The following is a 21540-nucleotide window of genomic DNA, read 5'->3' on the forward strand; positions in this document are numbered from 1 at the left end:
AGGAATCAGCAGCTCAGGCCCACGGGCTCCCAACAGGTCTTCAGAAATTAAATTTATTATCTAGCGGAATTTTTTTTGTCACAAACTCTCTGTCTAAGCAGCTGCAGACGGTGGACTTAGTTTTCTCTAGAGCTACTTGTCTTATTGCAGCTACACGAGATAAAATTATAGACATGCGAACTGACAAAGCCTTTGATGAAATCTTTCATAAAACAAAAGAATTTTCTCGTGAGTGCGACCTCCCTAAAAACCTTCTGTAAAGTTTAATTATGATTCCTCATGTAAGAAAAGGCGTGCACAGGAAGTAGCTTGCCGCTTACCTAATTTTATTACCACGCCCAATTTGGGAAAAGGTGATCTTACTGAAGTGAAAGAATTAGTTGAATATGTTTTCAGAAGGGATTATTTTCTTGTGATGGACATTGATTACGCTTTGAGTTTGAAAGCCGCTTCATAAATGCTCTTCCACTGTTAGAGTCAATCTCTGCATTGGATGTTGATTCCTCGCACTTTCTTGACACTAGCCGACTATCTAGTAAAGCAGCGCAATTACAAAGAAGTTTACATTGACAAAACCCTCTTTGCCTCACAAACAGATGTTGTGAGAAGATATATCGAATCTTCAGCCAATAGGCCAAAAGATCTCTTTGAACTTCACAACTGTGTAAAGGTAATGTCGATACCGTATTCCGAAGTCTTGAAAATTATACAAACCTTCATTACTCAACCTATCACAACGGCTAGTAATGGGAGATTCTTTTCTGCACTAAGCCTGATTAAAACCTATTGAAGAACGAAAATGGGCGATGAAAGGCTCAGTGATCTGATGTTGATGTTTAGTGAACAGACTCTTGTAAAATCGTTAGATTTCGAGACTATGGTTGGTATTTTTGGAAAAATGAGACATCGTCGATTCCCAGTGTTGCAATAAAACTGTTAATTACTTTCCAACTTAAGTTCTTTGCATTCATTAACCACTTCTATATTCTTCTTACTATTATTAGTTTATTTAGGAAGAGGTCTGTGTTAACAACTCTGAAGAAATATTGTTCTTCAAAACTATCAGCCGGCAACTTTAGGCCCCCCCCCTCAATCTGCTTCCAAAATCTCTTATATAAATTTTACCATTCTCTCCTTATTATGTATACTTTTACGATACCACTGCTGAAATTTACCTGTCTTGTGCGGCAATATGGTCCTTGTGATATAGTTCCTAATATAATTGAATCAATTCAAAAGCGTACTCTAGAGATAATTTATAAATTGAATAAAAAGACCGCCTCTTCCTTCTTAAAAGGCTCTACAAATCCCCTTAAAACAGATACAATTCTTTATTCAAATTTAGCAAAGTCAGCTTTGATGAACGGCGAAAAAACCAAAAAGACAAAAAATGCAAAATTAAATTAGAGGACTGAATTACCAGATTTTTTTCTTGCGCCTATTAGTCAACCAATTAGACAACGCCGAAATTCGATATAAGAATAAATCATTTGCAGAAACTTACAAATATTCCCGGAATAGAAACGGGGGCGGGTTCAATCAATTCCAAGTTTTTTAAGTTATTAATAGATCCTCTTGGACTATTTCCGATTTTTAGAACTTGTTTCAAATCTTTTTCTAAAGCATCTACGGACTTCGTTTCTTGTCTAAATTGACTTTCGAAGTCGGATGAAGATGAAAGCAACCGCTGAAGTAGGTTTATTTGGCACCTTTCTTCAATCTTCTCTCCTGAAAATAGAATTCAACAATAACAAAAATTAGTCTTATAACTCTTTGCAGATAACCAGGTTTCATCGATCCTAAAGGTTAAAAACAAACTTCAATACTTTGTTTTATTTTCCTAATACACTGTAGATACATTTAAAAGGAACAGAGACAATAATTAACTAAATATCTTGGTTTGACAAGAATTTCGACGCAATATCTGGGATATATTGGAGAATAGTTGAATAAGAGCCACACTGTCTTTGATAGTGGTTTTGCTGGTTCCACTACGCTCCTTTCTCATGAAACATATACTCACACCAAAATATCACAGAGCACTCAAACACAGCCGGCCGAGTTGAATTCTCAATCAGCACCCAAAAGACGAAAGTTATACGCCACAACATAAATACAACGCTAGGTCGGCCACTGAATGTCAGTCCTGATGTGCTGAAGGAGGTTGAAAATTCTAAACATCTTGAAAGCGTCATAGAATCTGAGAGGAAGCCAAGAAATTATTACCTGCGTTGCTTATACAGGTAATGCATTTACCAAACTAAGAAAACTCTGGAAAACTCTTTAAAGCTCAATGCTCCAACTTGTAAATAGCAGTGTCCTCTCTGTACTAATGAGCAAATGCTAGACAAACAACTTGAAAAACGAGTACGAAATTTCGATATTTACAGCCTTCAGCATATCCTGGGAATCTACTGATCTAAGAGTATTACAACATCTCATAAGTGAAAAAAAAACTAAGCAAAGCTTGATATTTCATAAAAGTAGATGATAGTTCCAGAGCAGTAGAGGGCAGTATTGAGGCTAAATGGTCCCCATGGGTAATGTAAGCTCCCCCATGACGTCTTATGCCGGGTTCACCACCCGCCATTAGAAAGCTTGGGAGGCAGATACTGATACTTTGCCAAAGCCAGGAGAACGATACTACACTGGCGGGAACATCTTTGGAAGAACAGTGACAACCAGCTCCGAAGAGATCATTATGAAAAGGTATGCTTGTCGTCTTGTGTGCTACTCAGCGTAGGAAGACCCAAGTTTAATTATTTAAATACTTACTAAAATAAACATGTCTGTTTTAATCATACGAAAATATTCTTTATATTCTTGTATATTTTAGCTCTAGATTCAATCAAAGAGTTAGAACACTAATCAAGAGGAAAAAAAGGTGACAATTGGCCTTCTCTGGTTTTTGATAAATTACAAGAAATATTTGAAAGCATTTTGGTCAAAGGTAACTTGAATTACCAAAAAAAATTACTACAAGCAAAAGGAAGCCGTCTTGGAAGAACATTACTTTGTTAATCTTACTGAAAGTGTATTTTCTCCAAGATATTGATCTATATGTAGATACAAGTTAAGATACGATTTTCATTATCGACTTATTACTTACTTTACAAACTTCCTTAATAGACCACAATATCTATTTCTTCTTTTTATTCAAAACAATTGGTGCAATTAAACCTTAAGAAATGATGGCTCTAAATAAATTGATTTTATTTAATGTGAAGCAATCTGGGATGATGAAGTAAATGAATCTCCGTACAATCCCAGCAAGAACATGACAAATTTGCAGATTGATTTCTAATAACGTAGTGCTTGTCTATATTTATGGCTCATGTGGAGGATGCAGTCTTATAGTGGATCAAGTCGGAAAAAAAGTTCTTAGAAAGTCCGAAAGACAAATTTCAGTGAAAAAGAAGATAGAAAAATTATCTTATTTTCGATCATGAAGGATCACTAAATAATTAACGAGCCAGTTTGCTTGATTACTGTTCAAATTAATTGGCACACAGACAGATATTCTCACATAAGTAGTATAACCAGTATAAGTGCAATAGCATGCACAACATTGCAATCGAACAGCAAAAATATTTCTAGTTTTCCAGCCCTGCATATGTTTTGCCACCAATTCCAGCAATTCAAGACGTAACTTTCAGGCGTTCTTATCAAAAAATTAAACTTTTGTGCTAGTCAGGTATTTTTCAGCAGGAAATTACGTCCGTAGAATTTCCCTTTCAATACACCTGAATGTTTAGCTTGTGTGTTTGAGAGAGATGAGCCTGAATATGAGACAAGGAATTCGTCAGCGATTAGAAAATCGGTTAAAAGGTCTACAAGGTCTGCATTTTCGATTCACTATGTCCGTCCTTCTCTATAGGAGTCCCTTCCTTATAATATAGTTCAAGAGACTGATAGGCCGACTTTTCGTGGGTTGCTTAGGGAGAATTGTTTTGGTATTTATGATTTATGATTTTTTTTTTGTTCTTTCTTTATATGTAGATAAAATAGGGAAATAGTGCATAAAAGTGTTGTTATATAAGGTTAGTGTAGTACAGGGTCCCAAGAGGTGACTTTTTTTGCTTGTTTTTGCTTTTTAGGGGGATCAACTGATAATTAATTTGTTTTATAGTTTCGAGAATGGCCGAACAAGCCATAAGGCTTTTTGGCAAATTTTTCTTTTTTTTTGTGTTTTTATAAATAAATTCTCTTTCTCTCAATAGAAATCTAAGGTGCAAATCCCTTTAAAATTTACGTAGCATTATAAATAAATGTGCAAATAAGATCTATTTTCTTCTTGGCACTATTTCGACCTCCCCCCCCCTCAAGAAAAGTATTGAAGGAAAAATCTACTTTATTTTCGCATATAATGACATCATTAAAGCCAGAAGACAACATATTTGCTGCCAATTTACGGTACCATACATGTCTTTTAGGTTTTACTGGTACATGTAAAATACTGCGTTTGAAAAAAAGAATATCCAGCCAAAGTATCTTATTTTTACAGATTTTCAAGACTTCTGTTCGAAAGGCTCCCTGCGAGAAATTAGTTCAGACAATTAAAGGAAGACATCTACAAAAATTTTACTCAAGAGTATGAATTTCTCGGGTAAAGTTCCAAAACACCTGACGATCCCAAGATAGTCTCAAGTGAAAATTCCCTTTTCCATACTTTTTAACTAGGTAGCGATCATAATAAACGATTTTTCAATGATTTATCTATTACAACACTTCTGCAAGACAACTTGAGAGGAAAAAAGGACTAAGCTTGACATACCTCTCTCTTCTTTCCCGACATCTTTAATAATTTCTTTCCTATCCAAACTTCGGCCAAACAAATCATCAACACTTAAACTACCATTATTTGAGCTATTGATTATGGGTATAGGCCTGGTGGACGAAATGGGGGTACTTGCTTGAGACTTTACTCCCTAGAACAGCATATGCTTAAGTGTTAAGAGACATATAGAATTTAGACAATACAAGACACGTTTCTAATATTCGGAATGTTCTTAAACTATTCTGAAATCCGATTGCTTCCTAACTCTGGTTAAAACTGAAATATTTAAGGCATCAATTCGCAAGGGGTAGAAAAAGAATATTCGACAGTAACAAATTACTTTTGTTTATTGCGTATTTATTCATATTGCATTTACCCTATTGTATATACAACCTTTACCCGCATTTAACTGCACACATACTTGTAATCAACATTTATGGGAGGACCAATATGCATTGTTTTGTCTGATTCTAGTATGTTTTCTTTTTTTGCTAACAGTTACGAAAAATCCTTTAATGTTCTTAGATTATCTGACATGAGTTCGGAATTTTCTTGAACCATTCTGAAATCCGGTTACATCTTTACATCTTAACTTCGGTGAAATCTACAATTTTAAGGCACACATTTGTAAGGGCTTGGAAAAAAAAGTTTGTCAGTGTTTACTTCTGGTTATTGGACATTTATTCCATATTACAGTTTCCTCATTATGCACATGGCCTAGATGATGCAGTAGAGATAACTAGAGGTTTCTGAGAAAGTGTTACCACTTTCGAAAGGTGGCGCCTCTTCAAAATTAAAGGACACTTGCGAGGGTTTTTATTTACTAACAGAAACCCAGTTGTAATACTATACAATGCAAGTTAGAGTTTACTTAGTCCTGGGCTGAAGATGGCTAGCATCAAAGCTTATGGTTTCAAACTATGATTTTCTTCGGAGAAGGAATATATAGCGGGAATGTAAGGATCTCAGAGTCTATAAGATCTGTCAACAGCTAAACGAGAGTCTATTTATTTGTTCGTGTTTTTCTAAACTGAAAGTTGAAGAATGAAAATAGGAGAATGGTTTTGTTTTCTAACTATTTTAGGCCTAGAGATCTTTAGTAAATAACATTAAATAATTAAAATTATAGTTATTATATTTATTAATGGCCACAGCCATTGTGCTGGTAAGGCACATTTCTTACAATTTTCACTACTCAAGTTTAAGTTCAGATTGAAATACAGACCAAGTTCTCATTCTCCAAAGGAAAAGCCGGAACAATTATAGGAGAAACTAGACATCCAGTGCCAAGGCCCCGTGGACTGTTGCAGCATCTGTGGTCCATGGGTAACAGTTGCGGTTAAGCACCAGGGGCGTAATTTGCTATGGGGTAGGGGGGAGATTGCCCCTCCAAGACCTCAGTTTAACCCCCCACCCCCAAGCTGAGTTTATCCCCCATATGAAATTTAATTCCTTCAAAAATATTATCAAAACTAACATAAGCCTGCATAATTCAAGGATCAACAGAAACTGATCAGTTTTCTTTAGTAAATATTTATTTTTATAATACTAAAAAGTATTTTTATAGTACTATATAGTACTTTCATGGTACCAAATGGCTCATTTTTCAGTTTTCATTGTAATTTTCACTTTATTTGGGTAGATTTGCTTCAACTTTGCCCCCCCGCCCTCCAGGATTTTGACGAAATTACGCCACTGTTAAGCACATACAACTAAATCTAATAGATAATAAATGTACATGATTTTCTATCACGTTTGCAGAAGGGTTAAGATTATTGTTGGTTTTATTTGTAAGTTCAACGTGTAATTAGACAACTTCTGAAAATAAGTTCCGCGAGTACGAAATAATTGCAAATTCCCTAACCGTAATGCTTTTGTTTTAACCTGCATTAAGATACTGCATTAAGATACTATTTAATGCGGTTAAGCAACGTCCGTGAAACGGTTCATTATGTACACTTATATTTCTTAGTGCACAGCTCATTTTGGGAAATAATAGAGTGTATGTCTTCCTGCTTTCTTATTATGGCCTTAAACGTCTAAAAAATAATAAACCTCAAAATCAAAATTTTAGAAACAATAAAAATCATATTTTCTGTTTCTAATCAAAATTTCCGATGTTATTTCCAATTTTTTTTTAGAGATTTGGTAATTTTGTCTAGTTTATCGAAGAAATTATATGAACATATATCAGCATTCAGAGTTATTTGATTTCAAAAAGTTAAACTTCGAAGCTACAGAAATTTAATCGGAGAAAATGTAGACAATCTGCAGAAGCGAAACTTCAAAACAGAAAAAATCACAGAAGGAATTATATTTATGGAAAAGCATAATAAGCACCAGTTCTTGGAAAATCGGTACAGGAAAAAATTCTACCATGCGTAATGCGCGATGACAATTTTAGAAATTATTTCATAGTGCACAATTCATTTTTGAATATAGAAGAGTGCATGTCTTCTTGCTTAATTTTCAGGACAATACACGCCATAAATGTAATAGTTAAATACATAATCAAAAATAAATATCAAAGTCAAATTTTTGGAAAAAATCAGAACTTTTGTATTGAGATTGTATAACGTTCTAAAAGTAAAGCTTCTTAAAAGTAATAAACTACGAAAGGAAGCGTCAAAGCTGACGTCAAAGCCGTTAGTCGTGGGCTGTATGACGTTACGTTTGTCCCTGTTGAACCTATACCTCATTTTGTCAATATTACTTTTAATGATGAAAATGTTATTGGTAAATGAATTTTTATACGCTATTATTTTAAAATATGCTTTTTAACAATAGGCTTCATTTAAACTTACTTATCAGCTTTAATTTTCAACGATTAAATTTAATTTACTTAAATTTGAACAATATTAATTAAATTTAAACTGATTAAATTAATGAGTTTAATTCACTTTTTAAAGTCCTTTCTTAAAAGTAAAGCTTCAAAGCTAAGACATTTTATATAGCAAAAGATGTAGAGAATTCACCTAACCATGACTTCAAAAAAGAAAGTCATAAAAGGTAGTTTATCTACGGAAAACCAAAGTAGGCTCTAGTTCTTGGAAGATCAAGATCTGTCAATCCAATCCGATTTAGGAAAAACTCTACGTTGTCTACAAAAAGGTACCTCTTAGGATATTAGACCCCTCCAGATGTAGACCCCTCTCACCCCCCCCCCCGTAGAAATGCTGGAGCTGCGCCCCTGGAGCAACATACTACATACAACTGATAATGTGAGAAGAAAAACCACCTGCGGAAGCCGTAGGGTTGCTCCGCACCACAAATAACTTAATAAATAAGACACAAGTATTTTCCAATAAAAGTTTTATAATCGCGTTGTATGATTTGCTAGTTGAGAACTATCGTTGTTGTTTTATATTCTGTATAACGATCAATAGGCAACCTCGAGATACAATTCATAGAAAAATAGACACAAGATGATAAAATTGGATAGTTTAACCATATTTTGAAGGGAAATGGAGATAGCTAAGCCCAACACACTCCTCCTTCCTAACTCATATAGGGTTGAAGGAAGCTCATATTAAATGTTGAAAAGAAACATTAAATGTGCTCACTTTCGTCTTTTCTTCTTTGGCTTTTATTAAAAGACTCAAAACATCTTTCGGTTCTGATTTTATGGACAGACGAAATTTATCTGCAATGTCCTCTTCCTCTGATTTGCTCTGATCTTTGATTAGACTATCTAACTTGTAAAAAGTATTTCTGCATTCTAATTGTTCATAAAACCAGAGTCCATAAACTTCCGCTGAAAAATAAAATTTATCTTGTTATCGAAAGATACCCCAAGGAGACAACAATTAATTGTTTCCTACAAAAAGGGCTATATGGATATTGAAAAGCACCCAGACTAATTAGCTTTCTGGAACTCAAGGTTGATCCATAGGAATCACGTGGCCTAGTGTCCCCCCCAGAGTTTCAGAGAAGGAGGCAACGATATAAAAAACAAAAGAACTAGGCAAACTATGGGTTATATTCTTATATATATTTTGCATATTTACACATATATATTTATAATAAATATTTTGCATAACCTCTTTGAAGTATAAACCTCATCTTTGGCATAACATTTCACTTTTTCCCATGAATTTCGATAATTTTACAACTCTCAGTTTACTTAATACCAATTGCAAATACGTGGAGATGTTAATCCGAAACCAGAAGGTTGCAATGAGCAACTGAAACGTCATGTTTTTATTAGGAGATAGCATTATGAAATATACTAGATTTAAACAAAGATACTGTAAATTCTAGTAAATTACACGTAGTTATTTTTAAAATAAAATTGAGATTAACGCTGAAAGAACTGAGCTTACTAAATAACAAAGGACATCGCGGAAGATCAACAACTTCAAAAAAACTCATAAAGGTAATGTCTGTCTTTCAATTCTTCGGAAGTCAGCTAGAAGCCAATTGTGACCGATCGAAGAGACTATAACATAACAGCTTCTCCAAGACCTAGGAAGTGGCTAGGCACTAAATACGAGTCATAGATGAATAGAGTTGGACAAGAAATATGTCACTCTCTTCACTCACGCTACATCTGAAGGAAGGAGACTTAATTCAACGAAAGTCGCCAATCCTTGCTCCTGTAAACGCATTACTGCCTTAGAATGCATATATATATATATATATATATATATATATATATATATATATATATATATATATATATATATATATATATATATATATATATCTATATATATAAAAATAAGTTGTCTGTCTGTGGATGTGTGGATGGGTCAGGTGACGTCACCTGAAAAAACTGGATCAGGTGACGTCAAAACTGAAAAAACTAAAAAAAGGCAAAAACTACAAAAAAAACTAAAAACTAATAAAAAAAATAAAAAAGCTAAAAAACTAAAAAAACTATAAAGGTAAAAACCAATAAAAAACTAAAAAAAAAACTGAAAAAACTAAAAAAAGGCAAAAACTACAAAAAAAAACTAAAAACCAATAAAAAACTAAAAAGAAAAAAAGGAAAAAACTAATAAATGACGACACTCAAAGAGAAAGCGACCAGGACAAAAGGAATGTTCGATTAGCAATCAACAAAGCACCGGGACACAGGGAGTATAAATGACGACCAGGACATAAGTAAAAAAAAAAAACTATCTATATATATAAAAATAAGTTGTCAAACTAAAAAAAGGCAAAAACTACAAAAAAAACTAAAAACTAATAAAAAAGCTAAAAAACTAAAAAAACTAAAAAAAAGGCAAAAACTACAAAAAAAACTAAAAACTAATAAAAAAAATAAAAAAGCTAAAAAACTAAAAAAACTAAAAAAAACTAAAAAAAGGTAAAAAACTAAAAAAACTAAAAACTAAAAAAAACTAAAAAAAAGGAAAAAACTGAAAAATAAGCTAAAATAAAGGTAAAAACCAATAAAAAACTAAAAAAAAACTGAAAAAACTAAAAAAAGGCAAAAACTACAAAAAAACTAAAAACTAATAAAAAAAGTAAAAAAGCTAAAAAACTAAAAAAACTAAAAAAACTAAAAAAAGGTAAAAAACTAAAAAAAAATAAAAAATAAAAAAAAACTAAAAAAAAGGAAAAAACTGAAAAATAAGCTAACATAAAGGTAAAAACCAATAAAAACTAAAAAGAAAAAAAGGAAAAAACTAAAAAAAATTTTCATCTAAAAAACTAAAAAAAACTAAAAAAGGTAAAAACTAAAAGAACTAAAAAAGAAAAAAATAAATGACGACACTCAAAGAGAAAGCGACCAGGACAAAAGGAATGTTCGATTAGCAATCAACAAAGCACCGGGACATAGGGAGTATAAATGACGACCAGGACATAAGTAAAAAAAAAATTAACAAAACTAAAAAGAAGGTAAAAACTACAAAAAAACTAAAAAGAAAAAAAAACTAAAAACTAATAAAAAAACTAAAAAATCTAAAAATCTAAATAAACTAAAAAAGAAAAAAAAAGGAAAAAAATAAAGGAGAAAAACAAAACTAAAAAACGAATGTATATACAGACCGGTACACCGGGATACAAATGACGACCGGGACACAGGGAATATAAATGACGACCGGGACACAGGGACACAACTACAACGGGGACACCGGGGGAAACAGGGGGATATAAATGACGACCGGGACAAAAAAACTAAAAAGAAAAAAAAACTAAAAACTAATAAAAAAACTAAAAAATCTAAAAATCTAAATAAGCTAAAAAAGAAAAAAAAGGAAAAAAATAAAGGAGAAAAACAAAACTAAAAAACGAATGTATATACAGACCGGGACACCGGGATACAAATGACGACCGGGACACAGGGAATATAAATGACGACCGGGACACAGGGACACAACTACAACGGGGACACCGGAGGAAACAGGGGGATGTAAATGACGACCGGGACACCGGGACAGGGAATGGTCGATTAGCAATCACCATCAACAAAGCTCAAGGGCAATCATTAGAATCATGAGGTATAGATCTGAATACAGATTGTTTTCCCATGGACCATTATATGTTGCATGTTCAAGAGTCGGTAAACCTGACAATCTATTTATATGCAAAGACAATGGGACAGCAAAGAATGTTGTATATTCGCAAGTTTTACGTAGTTAAAACCATATATATATATATCTATCTATATTCACAGGTGGGACATAGGGACACAACTACAATGGCGCGTAACTATTATGGCGCGTAACGACTTACGCGCGCGGGGGGGCTTGGGGGGGGGGGGGCGCGAAGCGCCCCCACCAACTAGGTGTTGGGGTGGCGCGAAGCGCCACCCCAACAGCTAGTATATATATATATATATATTGAGTGTCGTCATACCAACCAGGTATGACGACACTCAAAGAGAAAGCGACCGGGACAAAAGGAATGTTCGATTAGCAATCAACAAAGCACCGGGACACAGGGAGTATAAATGACGACCAGGACATAAGTAAAAAAAAAAACTAAAAAAACTAAAAAGAAGGTAAAAACTACAAAAAAAACTAAAAAGAAAAAAAAAACTAAAAACTAATAAAAAAACTAAAAAATCTAAAAATCTAAATAAACTAAAAAAGAAAAAAAATAAAAAAGGAAAAAAATAAAGGAGAAAAACAAAACTAAAAAACGAATGTATATACAGACCGGGACACCGGGATACAAATGACGACCGGGACACAGGGAATATAAATGACCATACATAAGCCATAATGACCAGGACATAAGTAAAAAATATAAATGACGACCGGGACACAGGGACACAACTACAACGGGGACGCCGGGGGGCACAGGGGGATATAAATGACGACCGGGACACCGGGACAGGGAATGTTCGATTAGCAATCACCATCAACAAAGCTCAAGGGTAATCATTAGAATCATGAGGTATAGATCTGAATACGGATTGTTTTCCCATGGACCATTATATGTTGCATGTTCAAGAGTCGGTAAACCTGACAATCTATTTATCTGCACAGACAATTGGACAGCAAAGAATGTTGTATATTCGCAAGTTTTACGTAGTTAAAAACATATATATAATATATCTATCTATATTCACAGGTGGGACATAGGGACACAACTACAATGGCGCGTAACGACTTACGCGCGCGGGGGGGCTTGGGGGGGGGGCGCGAAGCGCCCCCACCAACTAGGTGTTGGGGTGGCGCGAAGCGCCACCCCAACAGCTAGTATATATATATATATATATTGTATGTATGTGTGTGTTATATACTATCTCACCTGTCGCGCATTACTGCAGTCTAAAAAGAAACTAAATTCAAGGGAAATTCCCCGCGGAAAACTCCTCTTCCAAGAAAAAATCCTCCGGAAAACTCTCCCAAACGGAGTTGAAGCGTCTCTAATTTCATCAGCGCGAAAAGTATTAAGAGACCCTTGGGGAGGGGGGATTGTATGAGTAAAGCTTCGCTATAGCATAAAACCTTTTAATTTTTTTTTTTGGCGATGGAATGAACACTGTAGCAAAGCATAAAAGACTAAAGACTTTGATTTTATATATACCTATTGGAAAAATTTCTCCCATAGAATATTCTACTCCCAAAAAATCTCCCCGGTGAAAAATTCCCACCTCTTCCCCGCAGAAAATTTTCCTTCACTGAAAAATTGATGCCATAAGTCGATAGAACTATTACTACTACTAATAACTCATTGCAGCACCAACCCGCCTGAGGCCAATACTGCTACGCACGCTCCTCCTCCAACCCAATCTATTCAAGGCCTCCCTCTTTACACCCTCCCAGAAAGTTCCCATTTCCTTTAAATCTTTATTTATGACATCCTCCCAACCCAGACGAGAACGGCTTGCTTTCCATGTAGCCTCAGATGGTTGGCCAAAAACGACAATCTTTGACAATCTATCATCCTTCATCCGCAGAACGTGACCTAGCCATCTCAACCTTTCTTTCATTATAGCCCTAGAAAGCGGGATTGAGCCAAATTTTTCGTACAACCTACAGTTTAAATACGGTCAGTCAGCCGGGTACTCAGATCAATCCGTAGGCAATTTCTTTGGAAAACATCTAGTAAATTTTAAAATTCTCCATAGGGGGGAGGGAGTTTTCTATATCTAAAACCTTCGCAAGAGTGTACTCAACAGCTCTCAAAAGTTTCTTGGTGATCAGACGAACAGTATATTAGTATATATATATATATATATATATATATATATATATATATATATATATATATATATATATATATATATATATATATATATATATATATATATATATATATATATATATATATATATATATCGGACGGACGGACGAACAGTATATATATATATATATATATATATATGTATATATATATATATATATATATATATATATATATATATATATATATATATATATATATATATATATATATATATCTAAATATATATAAATATATATATATATATATATATATATATATATATATATATGTATATATATATATATAAATATATATAAATATATATATATATATATATATATATATATATATATATATATATATATATATATATATATATATATATATATATATATATATCCCATAGCCATGAAAACGTATTTTCAATTAATACCACAAAAACAGCAGAATAAGGTGAAAAAGAGAACCTCTTTTAGTCCTTGTTAGAATAAATGGCGCCTCTAGTTTAAGTTCAAGATCCTTGACAATGGGTTCGGCCCAGTTCTTTGGTTCCAGTCTATTTAATATAAACATACAATGCTTTGGCTCGGCTAACCTGAAACAAGAACAATTTTGCATTACTAACAGCAGCATTAATAGAGCCTAGATCGAGCGATATCATATATATCGTGGAATTTCAAATATTCGTAAATTTCAAATTAAGAAAATACTACAATGTCTTTCTACATAAATAGAAAAAAGAGTCATTCAGGTCGGTCAAGCTTTTAATATTGAAAAAAAAAAATCAAAGATGAAACCCAAAGTTTACGGCCCTATATTGCGTTGCCTAAAAAGAAAGGGCGTATCTACATTATCCTTATTTTACATGAGAGCAAAAATACGGTTTTAAACTTCCAACGAATTTTTTTGGAAGGAGAAATTTAAAGAAGAGAAAATAAGTAAAAACAAATTAAAAAAAAATTAATATACAGTTTAATAGCATGACTTCCATCCAGGACACACTGACAGTTGCTAAAACCGCGTTAGGTTAGTTTTTGAGGCATAAGTAATGAATCACGTTTTTTTCACAGTAGTAGTCATGTTTGTGCCCTTTCCCCTGTCTTCTATGATGTAGGTACACCTCAGTAAATGCAAATTGCAGATAATGACACAATAAAGCAATTTATCTGAACTCCCAATCAATTTTTGAAATAAGTATGAGGAAAAACCTTTTGTTTTAGATATGTTGATATCACAAAGAAAAAATCTCAGATATATTGAAAACAGAAAGAAACAATCTCAAAAATCAAAATACAGAACAAGGAGTGTGTGCAGTCAAGAGCGGGTCAGCGGAATAAAGAACATAGATATAGTTAGGGATTTAGCCTATACCTTATAGCCTATACCTTAATCACAAAATCCACACTGTTTTCATCGATATTTTAAAAATATACATAGGGTTAATATTCACATTTGACATTTATATTTTTTTCGCATTTCTTATTACCAGAGTTGGCTAGATTTCACTTAAATTGATAACATAGAATTTTGAGGGTATTTCAAGCAGTATAGGGTTTCCATCTTCTGATTTTTATTTAATAAAATGAATACTTATTCCTACAGAAAACAATTTAAAATAAGTAAAAGTTCATACGCCAATGATTGTTCAAATTACAAATTTACTGTTTAAGGGTAAAAAACCTTATTCCCTGCTTCGTGCAATTTCCCTGAAGCTTTTAAGGGGGGGGGGGCAGACACTTCAAGTGGAATTCAACTTCTTTGTGTCCATTTACGATCACGACTACATTTACTTCCTACACATATCCAAGGACGTTTATACTCGAGAGGTGTAAGAATATTTTAGGAGCTTTTATTATCGGTAGTATATTTTTAGGTCACAGTTTCTCTCCAGGGGGGGGGGGGGATTCTATGGACCAGGCAAGTCTGCGGAAACTTATTTCGAGAAAAGTATCCGAGCTCCACAAACACGAGAACAAGAAGGGATATGGCTGAGGAATATGTGGCTTCTCAATTAGTTGATTTGTTTTGCCTATCTCACCTGTTTTGCTCTTCTGGCAATTTTACCCCTCCCCCCACTGAAACAGATCCTACGTCTGTACATGGGGTAGCACGAACCTTTTCAGTTATATTTCTATTTCTATACGAAGGAGAGCTGCATATCGTCGCATATGAAGGAGAGCTGTCAAAATTGGTAAAATACCATCATGCCATAAACCAGAGGGTATGTTTCATATTTTCTTGGTTTTATCAGACCAAAGATAAGTCATTTTTTAAGCATTTAAATAAACCAAATATTTGTATAGTTCAACAACGCGGCTTCGTTTTGGCCTACTGTAAACAAAAATTCTTTCATGTATTTGAACTAACAGAATTTAAATATTTTTTCCCCAAATATACTAGTCTAATACATAAACATTTCACAACGAAATTAATCAGTGCAATTAACAATTACTTCGCTTTCTTTAGCCCTGCTATGTATGCAGTGAGAATCACAATGAAAGTGAAAATCCCAGCATTTCATTATTTTTGTATGATGAAAACTACAAGGTGTCATATAATATGTCTGTAAAATATGTAAAATACCGGTAAAATAGGTAAAATACCCATTGACAACACTATAGTCTATAACAACGAAATAAAATTAAAAAAAAACTAACTAAAACAGTGAAAGAACTAACCTTGAATATACAAAAAATGATCCTTGTACTTCTGGCTTTCCCTATAAAATAAGAGAACTTTCAAAATATCATAAACAAAGTGGATTCTTAAAAACTGGCACAAATCTTAATAGGCAAATTTAATCCACATTTATACAGCAGGGGATTTCAATAAAAAATAATTTAATACTTCAACTGCTTTAGCACTTATACCAGGAAACCAATTACGGAAGGATATATCTGTATTTAGATGATTCCCAAGTTGGAATGATCAAAATTTGTTCTTAATTCATTCTGAGTTTGACTGTTATTGGACAGGTATTGGTCAGGTGCTGGATGGCGGAACATTCATTGTCGAACTCGTTTTTCATTGTCATTATTGTAGCTGCTGCTTCCACTTTTATGAGAGACCAGTTGAATTAAAAAAAAACGTTGATGGTACTTTCCTTATTCTTGAAAATTTAGCTAAAAAGAAAGGGGGCAAGTTCATTAAAGGGACTCGAACAAGGAAAAAGGATGGTTTATCTTGGCAGTACTATACGTTATTGTTTCCAAATTAGGAGAAATGGCCTTTTCAGGGTTTGCAGGCAAAGAGACTTAAAAGACTTGAAAAAACCTTAACGAATACAGACGAATGGTACGCCTAGCGCAGATACCAGTCAGCTGAGTCTCTGTTTTCGACTGGAAGTGCTATGCGAAATGGCGGTGGGGTAAATCATCCGATAGGCATGGAGGGTTATATCTTTTCTTCTGGATTTAACGTCAACTTGGTTACACCTATTTCATTTCTCACACCTTTAACAATGATGTCCAACAATGATCTGACGACCCTAACTTTTAAAACACGGGTCCCAATGTAGAAATTACTTGAATAGGCCAATTTAGTGATTAAACTTGGCAATTTCAAGCATATACAATTCAACTACTGGTAATTGTATTTTTTTCGGGCAATTATCTTTCGGTTACAAATGTGTTACCATTATAAGTCTCAAAAACAAACTAAAAACTGTAGCAAACATGTCAAAAGATATCCTTCAAGAACAAAATAATTAGAAGGTTCATTTGCGTTAATCTTCTTCTTTGCAGAACCAAAATCTTTCCTTACAACACCGAAGACCCTCTCAACACCGTCCGGTGAGGTCAGGATGTTTATGTGTTTTTTACCCTAAAGATGTACCAAAGTAGGGTATTTATCAGTGTTTTCTTTCCATTAGGGCAACGAGTTTATGTCGTCACCAGATAGCTCTTGGCTTGGATACTTTAAGCTTTCATCGTCAGAATCCGGGAGGGATGCAGGAGCAGGGCCTCGTGGCCGCAGTCCCTCCAAATCCTAAGTTTCAAATATTTCAGGGCATTTCGTGTTCAAGTTAACAGATATGCCTGATCGGATGGTATTGGTTTCAAACTCTTGACGCACAAAAAGTGAGACCACTGTACCAGTCATATAACACAATCATTTTCATGAGCCATACCATTCTTATATAGCTTGCTTTCCCTTAAGGATTCAAAAGTGGCCTGAAAAAAAGAACAGGTTTGCCCAGCTTCTAATACATATCCCAGCCGGAAACAAGAATCAAGGACAAGGATTCATGACTACTTTTAATGAATTGGCTAGTTCTTAACAAATCTATTGTATAGGCTACTCTCTGACTATGGCAGAAGAAAATTCGTAAAATCCGTGATTGATAAGACAAGTACATTTGACGCAACGCCTCTTAAAAACTGAACAGCACCTCCCTCATTTTCTATTTGTAGTGTGAGTGTGTGTTTTTTAATTCTTCGTTTCTTTTTCCCAGCATTTCCGGCCACACGAGTCTTGCAGGAGGATATATGACTATGCGTGTTCTTTTATTGTTTAACTTACTGTTGATAAATTTGTTGAATAAATCTATCTATCCATCTATCAACTCAGGTAGTCAATTCTTCAATGGGCCCAAACAGTGACACTAGCTATGTTAGTACGAGCCAACAGATTCGGAATTAGTTATATCTTAGATATAACCTACTATTTGAATAATAATAATAATAAAAAATAATCTATCGAAAAAAATAGATCTTCACCCATGAAAGATATACAGAATAAAATCTGAGGACCGCAAATCAAGCTTTAGACCCAAGCCTAGTCCCCCACCCTCAAACTTCATAAAGATAGATATTTTTGCACCTTTTTTTACGTGTGATTATTCAGGAATCGTTTATTCTGGGCAACTGAATCGTCCATAAATTTTGGCCAACATAAATGAAGGCCCTTAGGGCCCAAACCACCTCCCACTAATTTCATAAGCATAGAAATTTCTTTCTTCTTTTGACGTGCAGTTGTTCATAATTCTTTCAGAGAATGGTCCAAAATGATCAGATGATTGTCTTAATAGAAACATATTTGTATTTTTCACACAGCGTTTTTGAACACAAATCTGAATTGAAAAATCTGTTAATTCTTCCTGTGTAATTTAGGTGCCTAAAGCTATGACCAGTCCTGCCCCTTCCCCGAGCATCAAAATTTTAGACATTTTGCACCTCTTTTGCGTCGTGACCGTTAAGGAGTCATTCAGGGGATGGCTGTAAGCATTAAAACAAGTGCCATAAACCATAAGACATAAAAAAAACTAGTTTTTATAACTGAAAGTAAGGAGCGACACTAAAACTTAAAACGAACAGAAATTACTCCGTATATGAAATGGGTTGTCCCCTCCGCAATCCCTCGCTCTTTACGCTAAAGCTTTTAATTGTTTTAAAAAGCAGAATTGTGGCAAAGAGCGTAAAGAGCGAGGGATTGCGGAGGGGACAACCCATTTCATATACGGAGTAATTTCTGTTCGTTTTAAGTTTTAGTGTCGCTTCTTACTTTCAGTTAAAAAAAACTAATTTTTTTTATGTAATTTCTGAACGTTTCTGAATTAATGCATGTTTGATTTTGGCTCTCCACACATAAATTGTTAAAATGAAATTTGCATATTAATTCCTTTTTTGGCTAAATGGCTTTCTCTTAGTTTTGATCAGACGATTTTGAGAAATAAGGGATGGGGAAGGAGGCCTAGTTGCCATGCAATTTTTCGGTTACATAAAAAGGCAACTATAAATTTTAATTTTTAACGAATTTTTTTATTAGTAAAAAATATACGTAACTTAAGAATTAACTTACGTAACAAACTTTTATATTCTTTAATTTTTATTATGTATATGAGGGGGTTTGTACCCTCGTTAATACCTTGTTCTTTACACTAAATCGTAAGTTTTGTCCCAATTCTTTAAGAATGACCCCTGAATCAGAAAGGCCGTAGAATAAATAGTTGAAATTACTAAAAATACTATAGCATAAAGAGCGAGGTAATTATCTCTTCCTAAATACCTCGCTCTTTATGCTAAAGTATTTTTAGAACCCCTCATATTCGTAATAATCTCTGTTCGTTTTAAGTTTTAATGCTACTCTTTACTTTCAATTGAAAAAACTTTTCCATGTTTATTTTTTCATTGTTTTTTTTATAGTAATTTTAGAAAATCCTGCGCCCTTCTCATTGAATTTCTATTCCCCCATGACACAATTCTCTAAGGAAAGATCCTCCCACATAGCCCCCTCCCCTCAACCCCACCTCCAAAACAAAAAAAAAATCCCCTGAAAACGACTGTACACTTCCCAATAACCATTATTATATGTAAACACTGGTCGAAGTTTGTTTAGAATGAGCCCTCTTGCGACATTCTAGGACCACTTGGTCGATACGATGACCCCTGGGGAAAAAAAACAACAAACAAATAAACACGCACCCGTGATTTGTTTTCTGGCAAAAAATACAAAATTCCACATTTTTGTAGATAGGAGCTTGAAAATTTTGCTATAGGGTTCTCTGATACGCCGAATGCGATGGTGTGATTTTCGTTAAGATTCTGTGACTTTTAGGGGGTGTTTTCCCCTATTTTCTAAAATAAGGCAAATTTTCTCAGGCTCGTAACTTTTGATGACAAAGACTAAATTTGATGAAACTTATATATTTAAAATACGCATGAAAATCTGATTCTTTTGATGTATATTTTAGCATCAAATTTCCGTTTTCATCCATTGGGGCCCCATTGGCCCATGAACTTATGGGTGAAAGTTTTAAGCTGTTCAGAAAAAAACAAAGCTTTCTTTGCCCTTCTTGAGCCCCACGGTTGGGTTAACAAAAATAATTTTTTCAATACTTTCTTATGCAGAGCTCAGAGACAAGCTCTCAATCGTTTCCTGAGCCTAAAAGCTTAGAGATGTAATTTTCTAACTGAACAGAAAAGTGTTTTGGTCCTTTTTAGGCCCCATTTTTGGGTAGATCAAACTATTTTCTTCTGTGTTTTAAAGTCCCATTGGCCCTCTTCAATCCTTTTGTTATAAAATCTACCTGAGAATGGCAGTAAATTTGCGTAGTCTAGAACCCTTGCCCCCAGGAATGCATGGTCATGCCATCTGTGAATGCAAATTCATTATATATTTCGATCATACAGAGAAAAATGGATATCTGTAAATTTTAATCTAATGTTATGTGATGTTTACAGGGGTGCATGAGGTAAAAACAAGACAGGTTAGGAGAGTTAGTTGTCTATAGTCACTTTCAGGCCATAGAAGCACTCGAAATTTCGTCTTTTAATTGAATGAGCCGAATCCCAAATTTCTACAACCACAACTTTAATATGAAATGGAAAAAGATAATACAAGGGAGACACTTCACTCTTTAAAAAAAAAAAACTGTTCATGTTTTATCAATTATTTTTTTTTTACCAATTTTATCAAACTTTTAATTGTTCATCAATTAAAAAGACTTACCCAATTATTTGACGACACATCAAACTTATACACAGCAACCATTGTGGCTGTGGCAACAATGTCTTTAGCATAGGGATCTTGAAGTTTGATTGCCCCCAGATTGATATTCTCCACAACAGGATCATCACCAAAAGTATTGGAAAGATTTTGCTGTCCATCAATTCTTGGTGCTCTTACGGAGGACATTCTGATAAATATAATGATTTACAGTATTAAGACTGGAAAAGCTGCCAATATCTACAAAAACATATAAAAAAATATATAGAAAATGCTTAGCATTATTTGTCGATGAGAATACTATTACTGTAAAACAGTTAGAAAAAGGAACCCTTAAGATATACATAATAGCCAGATAGTAATATTAGGTCCAGAGCCAACATAAGCAAGAGTGTGTCCCAATAATAGACTTGAAAAAAGGAAATAAGATGTTTACAGAAATACCTAACGCATAATCTAAATATTACAGTTAATTTTAATTAAAGTAGAAAAGGTCACAAGCCTTTGAACAAAACTAAATCTTAAAGATAACACTAAAGTATTTTGTTTGCCGTCCTAGAAAAATTTAAATTAACATTAATATTTTCAAATCACATTCAATCTTATTGACCTTTCAAACAGTCCGTGGTAACGAACTGTAGCAAGGAGCGACCCGGCTCAATAGTAACAGAAACTCTAAGAATTGGAAT

The 21540-nt window shown here is 33.9% G+C and overlaps 1 protein-coding gene and 1 long non-coding RNA gene across 8 annotated transcripts in view; one reads left to right on the plus strand and one right to left on the minus strand.

The window, feature by feature from the left end:
• LOC136035448 (uncharacterized) overlaps positions 1–21540 on the minus strand; it is a 61837-nt gene that overhangs the window by 22045 nt on the left and 18252 nt on the right. For 4 of the 7 annotated variants that reach the window (XM_065717259.1, XM_065717254.1, XM_065717261.1 and 1 more), the window contains exons 2-7: positions 20855–21041; positions 16084–16124; positions 13873–14000; positions 8341–8531; positions 4775–4928; positions 1505–1728 (exon numbers count right to left, since the gene is read on the minus strand). In XM_065717259.1, coding sequence (XP_065573331.1) covers positions 1505–1728; positions 4775–4928; positions 8341–8531; positions 13873–14000; positions 16084–16124; positions 20855–21041 — 925 coding nt within the window. Of the gene's footprint in view, positions 1–1504; positions 1729–4774; positions 4929–8340; positions 8532–13872; positions 14001–16083; positions 16125–20854; positions 21092–21540 lie in introns of all 7 variants that reach the window. The other 3 variants (XM_065717260.1, XM_065717255.1, XM_065717256.1) reach the window with 1 other exon arrangement.
• LOC136035449 (uncharacterized) overlaps positions 9484–21540 on the plus strand; it is a 91718-nt gene continuing 79661 nt past the window's right edge. Inside the window, exon 1 of the long non-coding RNA XR_010619425.1 lies at positions 9484–9663. This is a non-coding gene — a long non-coding RNA (uncharacterized LOC136035449). The remainder of the gene's footprint in view (positions 9664–21540) is intronic.

Source organism: Artemia franciscana, chromosome 14 (assembly GCF_032884065.1).
Source record: "Artemia franciscana chromosome 14, ASM3288406v1, whole genome shotgun sequence".
In the NCBI taxonomy this organism is placed as follows: domain Eukaryota; kingdom Metazoa; phylum Arthropoda; class Branchiopoda; order Anostraca; family Artemiidae; genus Artemia; species Artemia franciscana.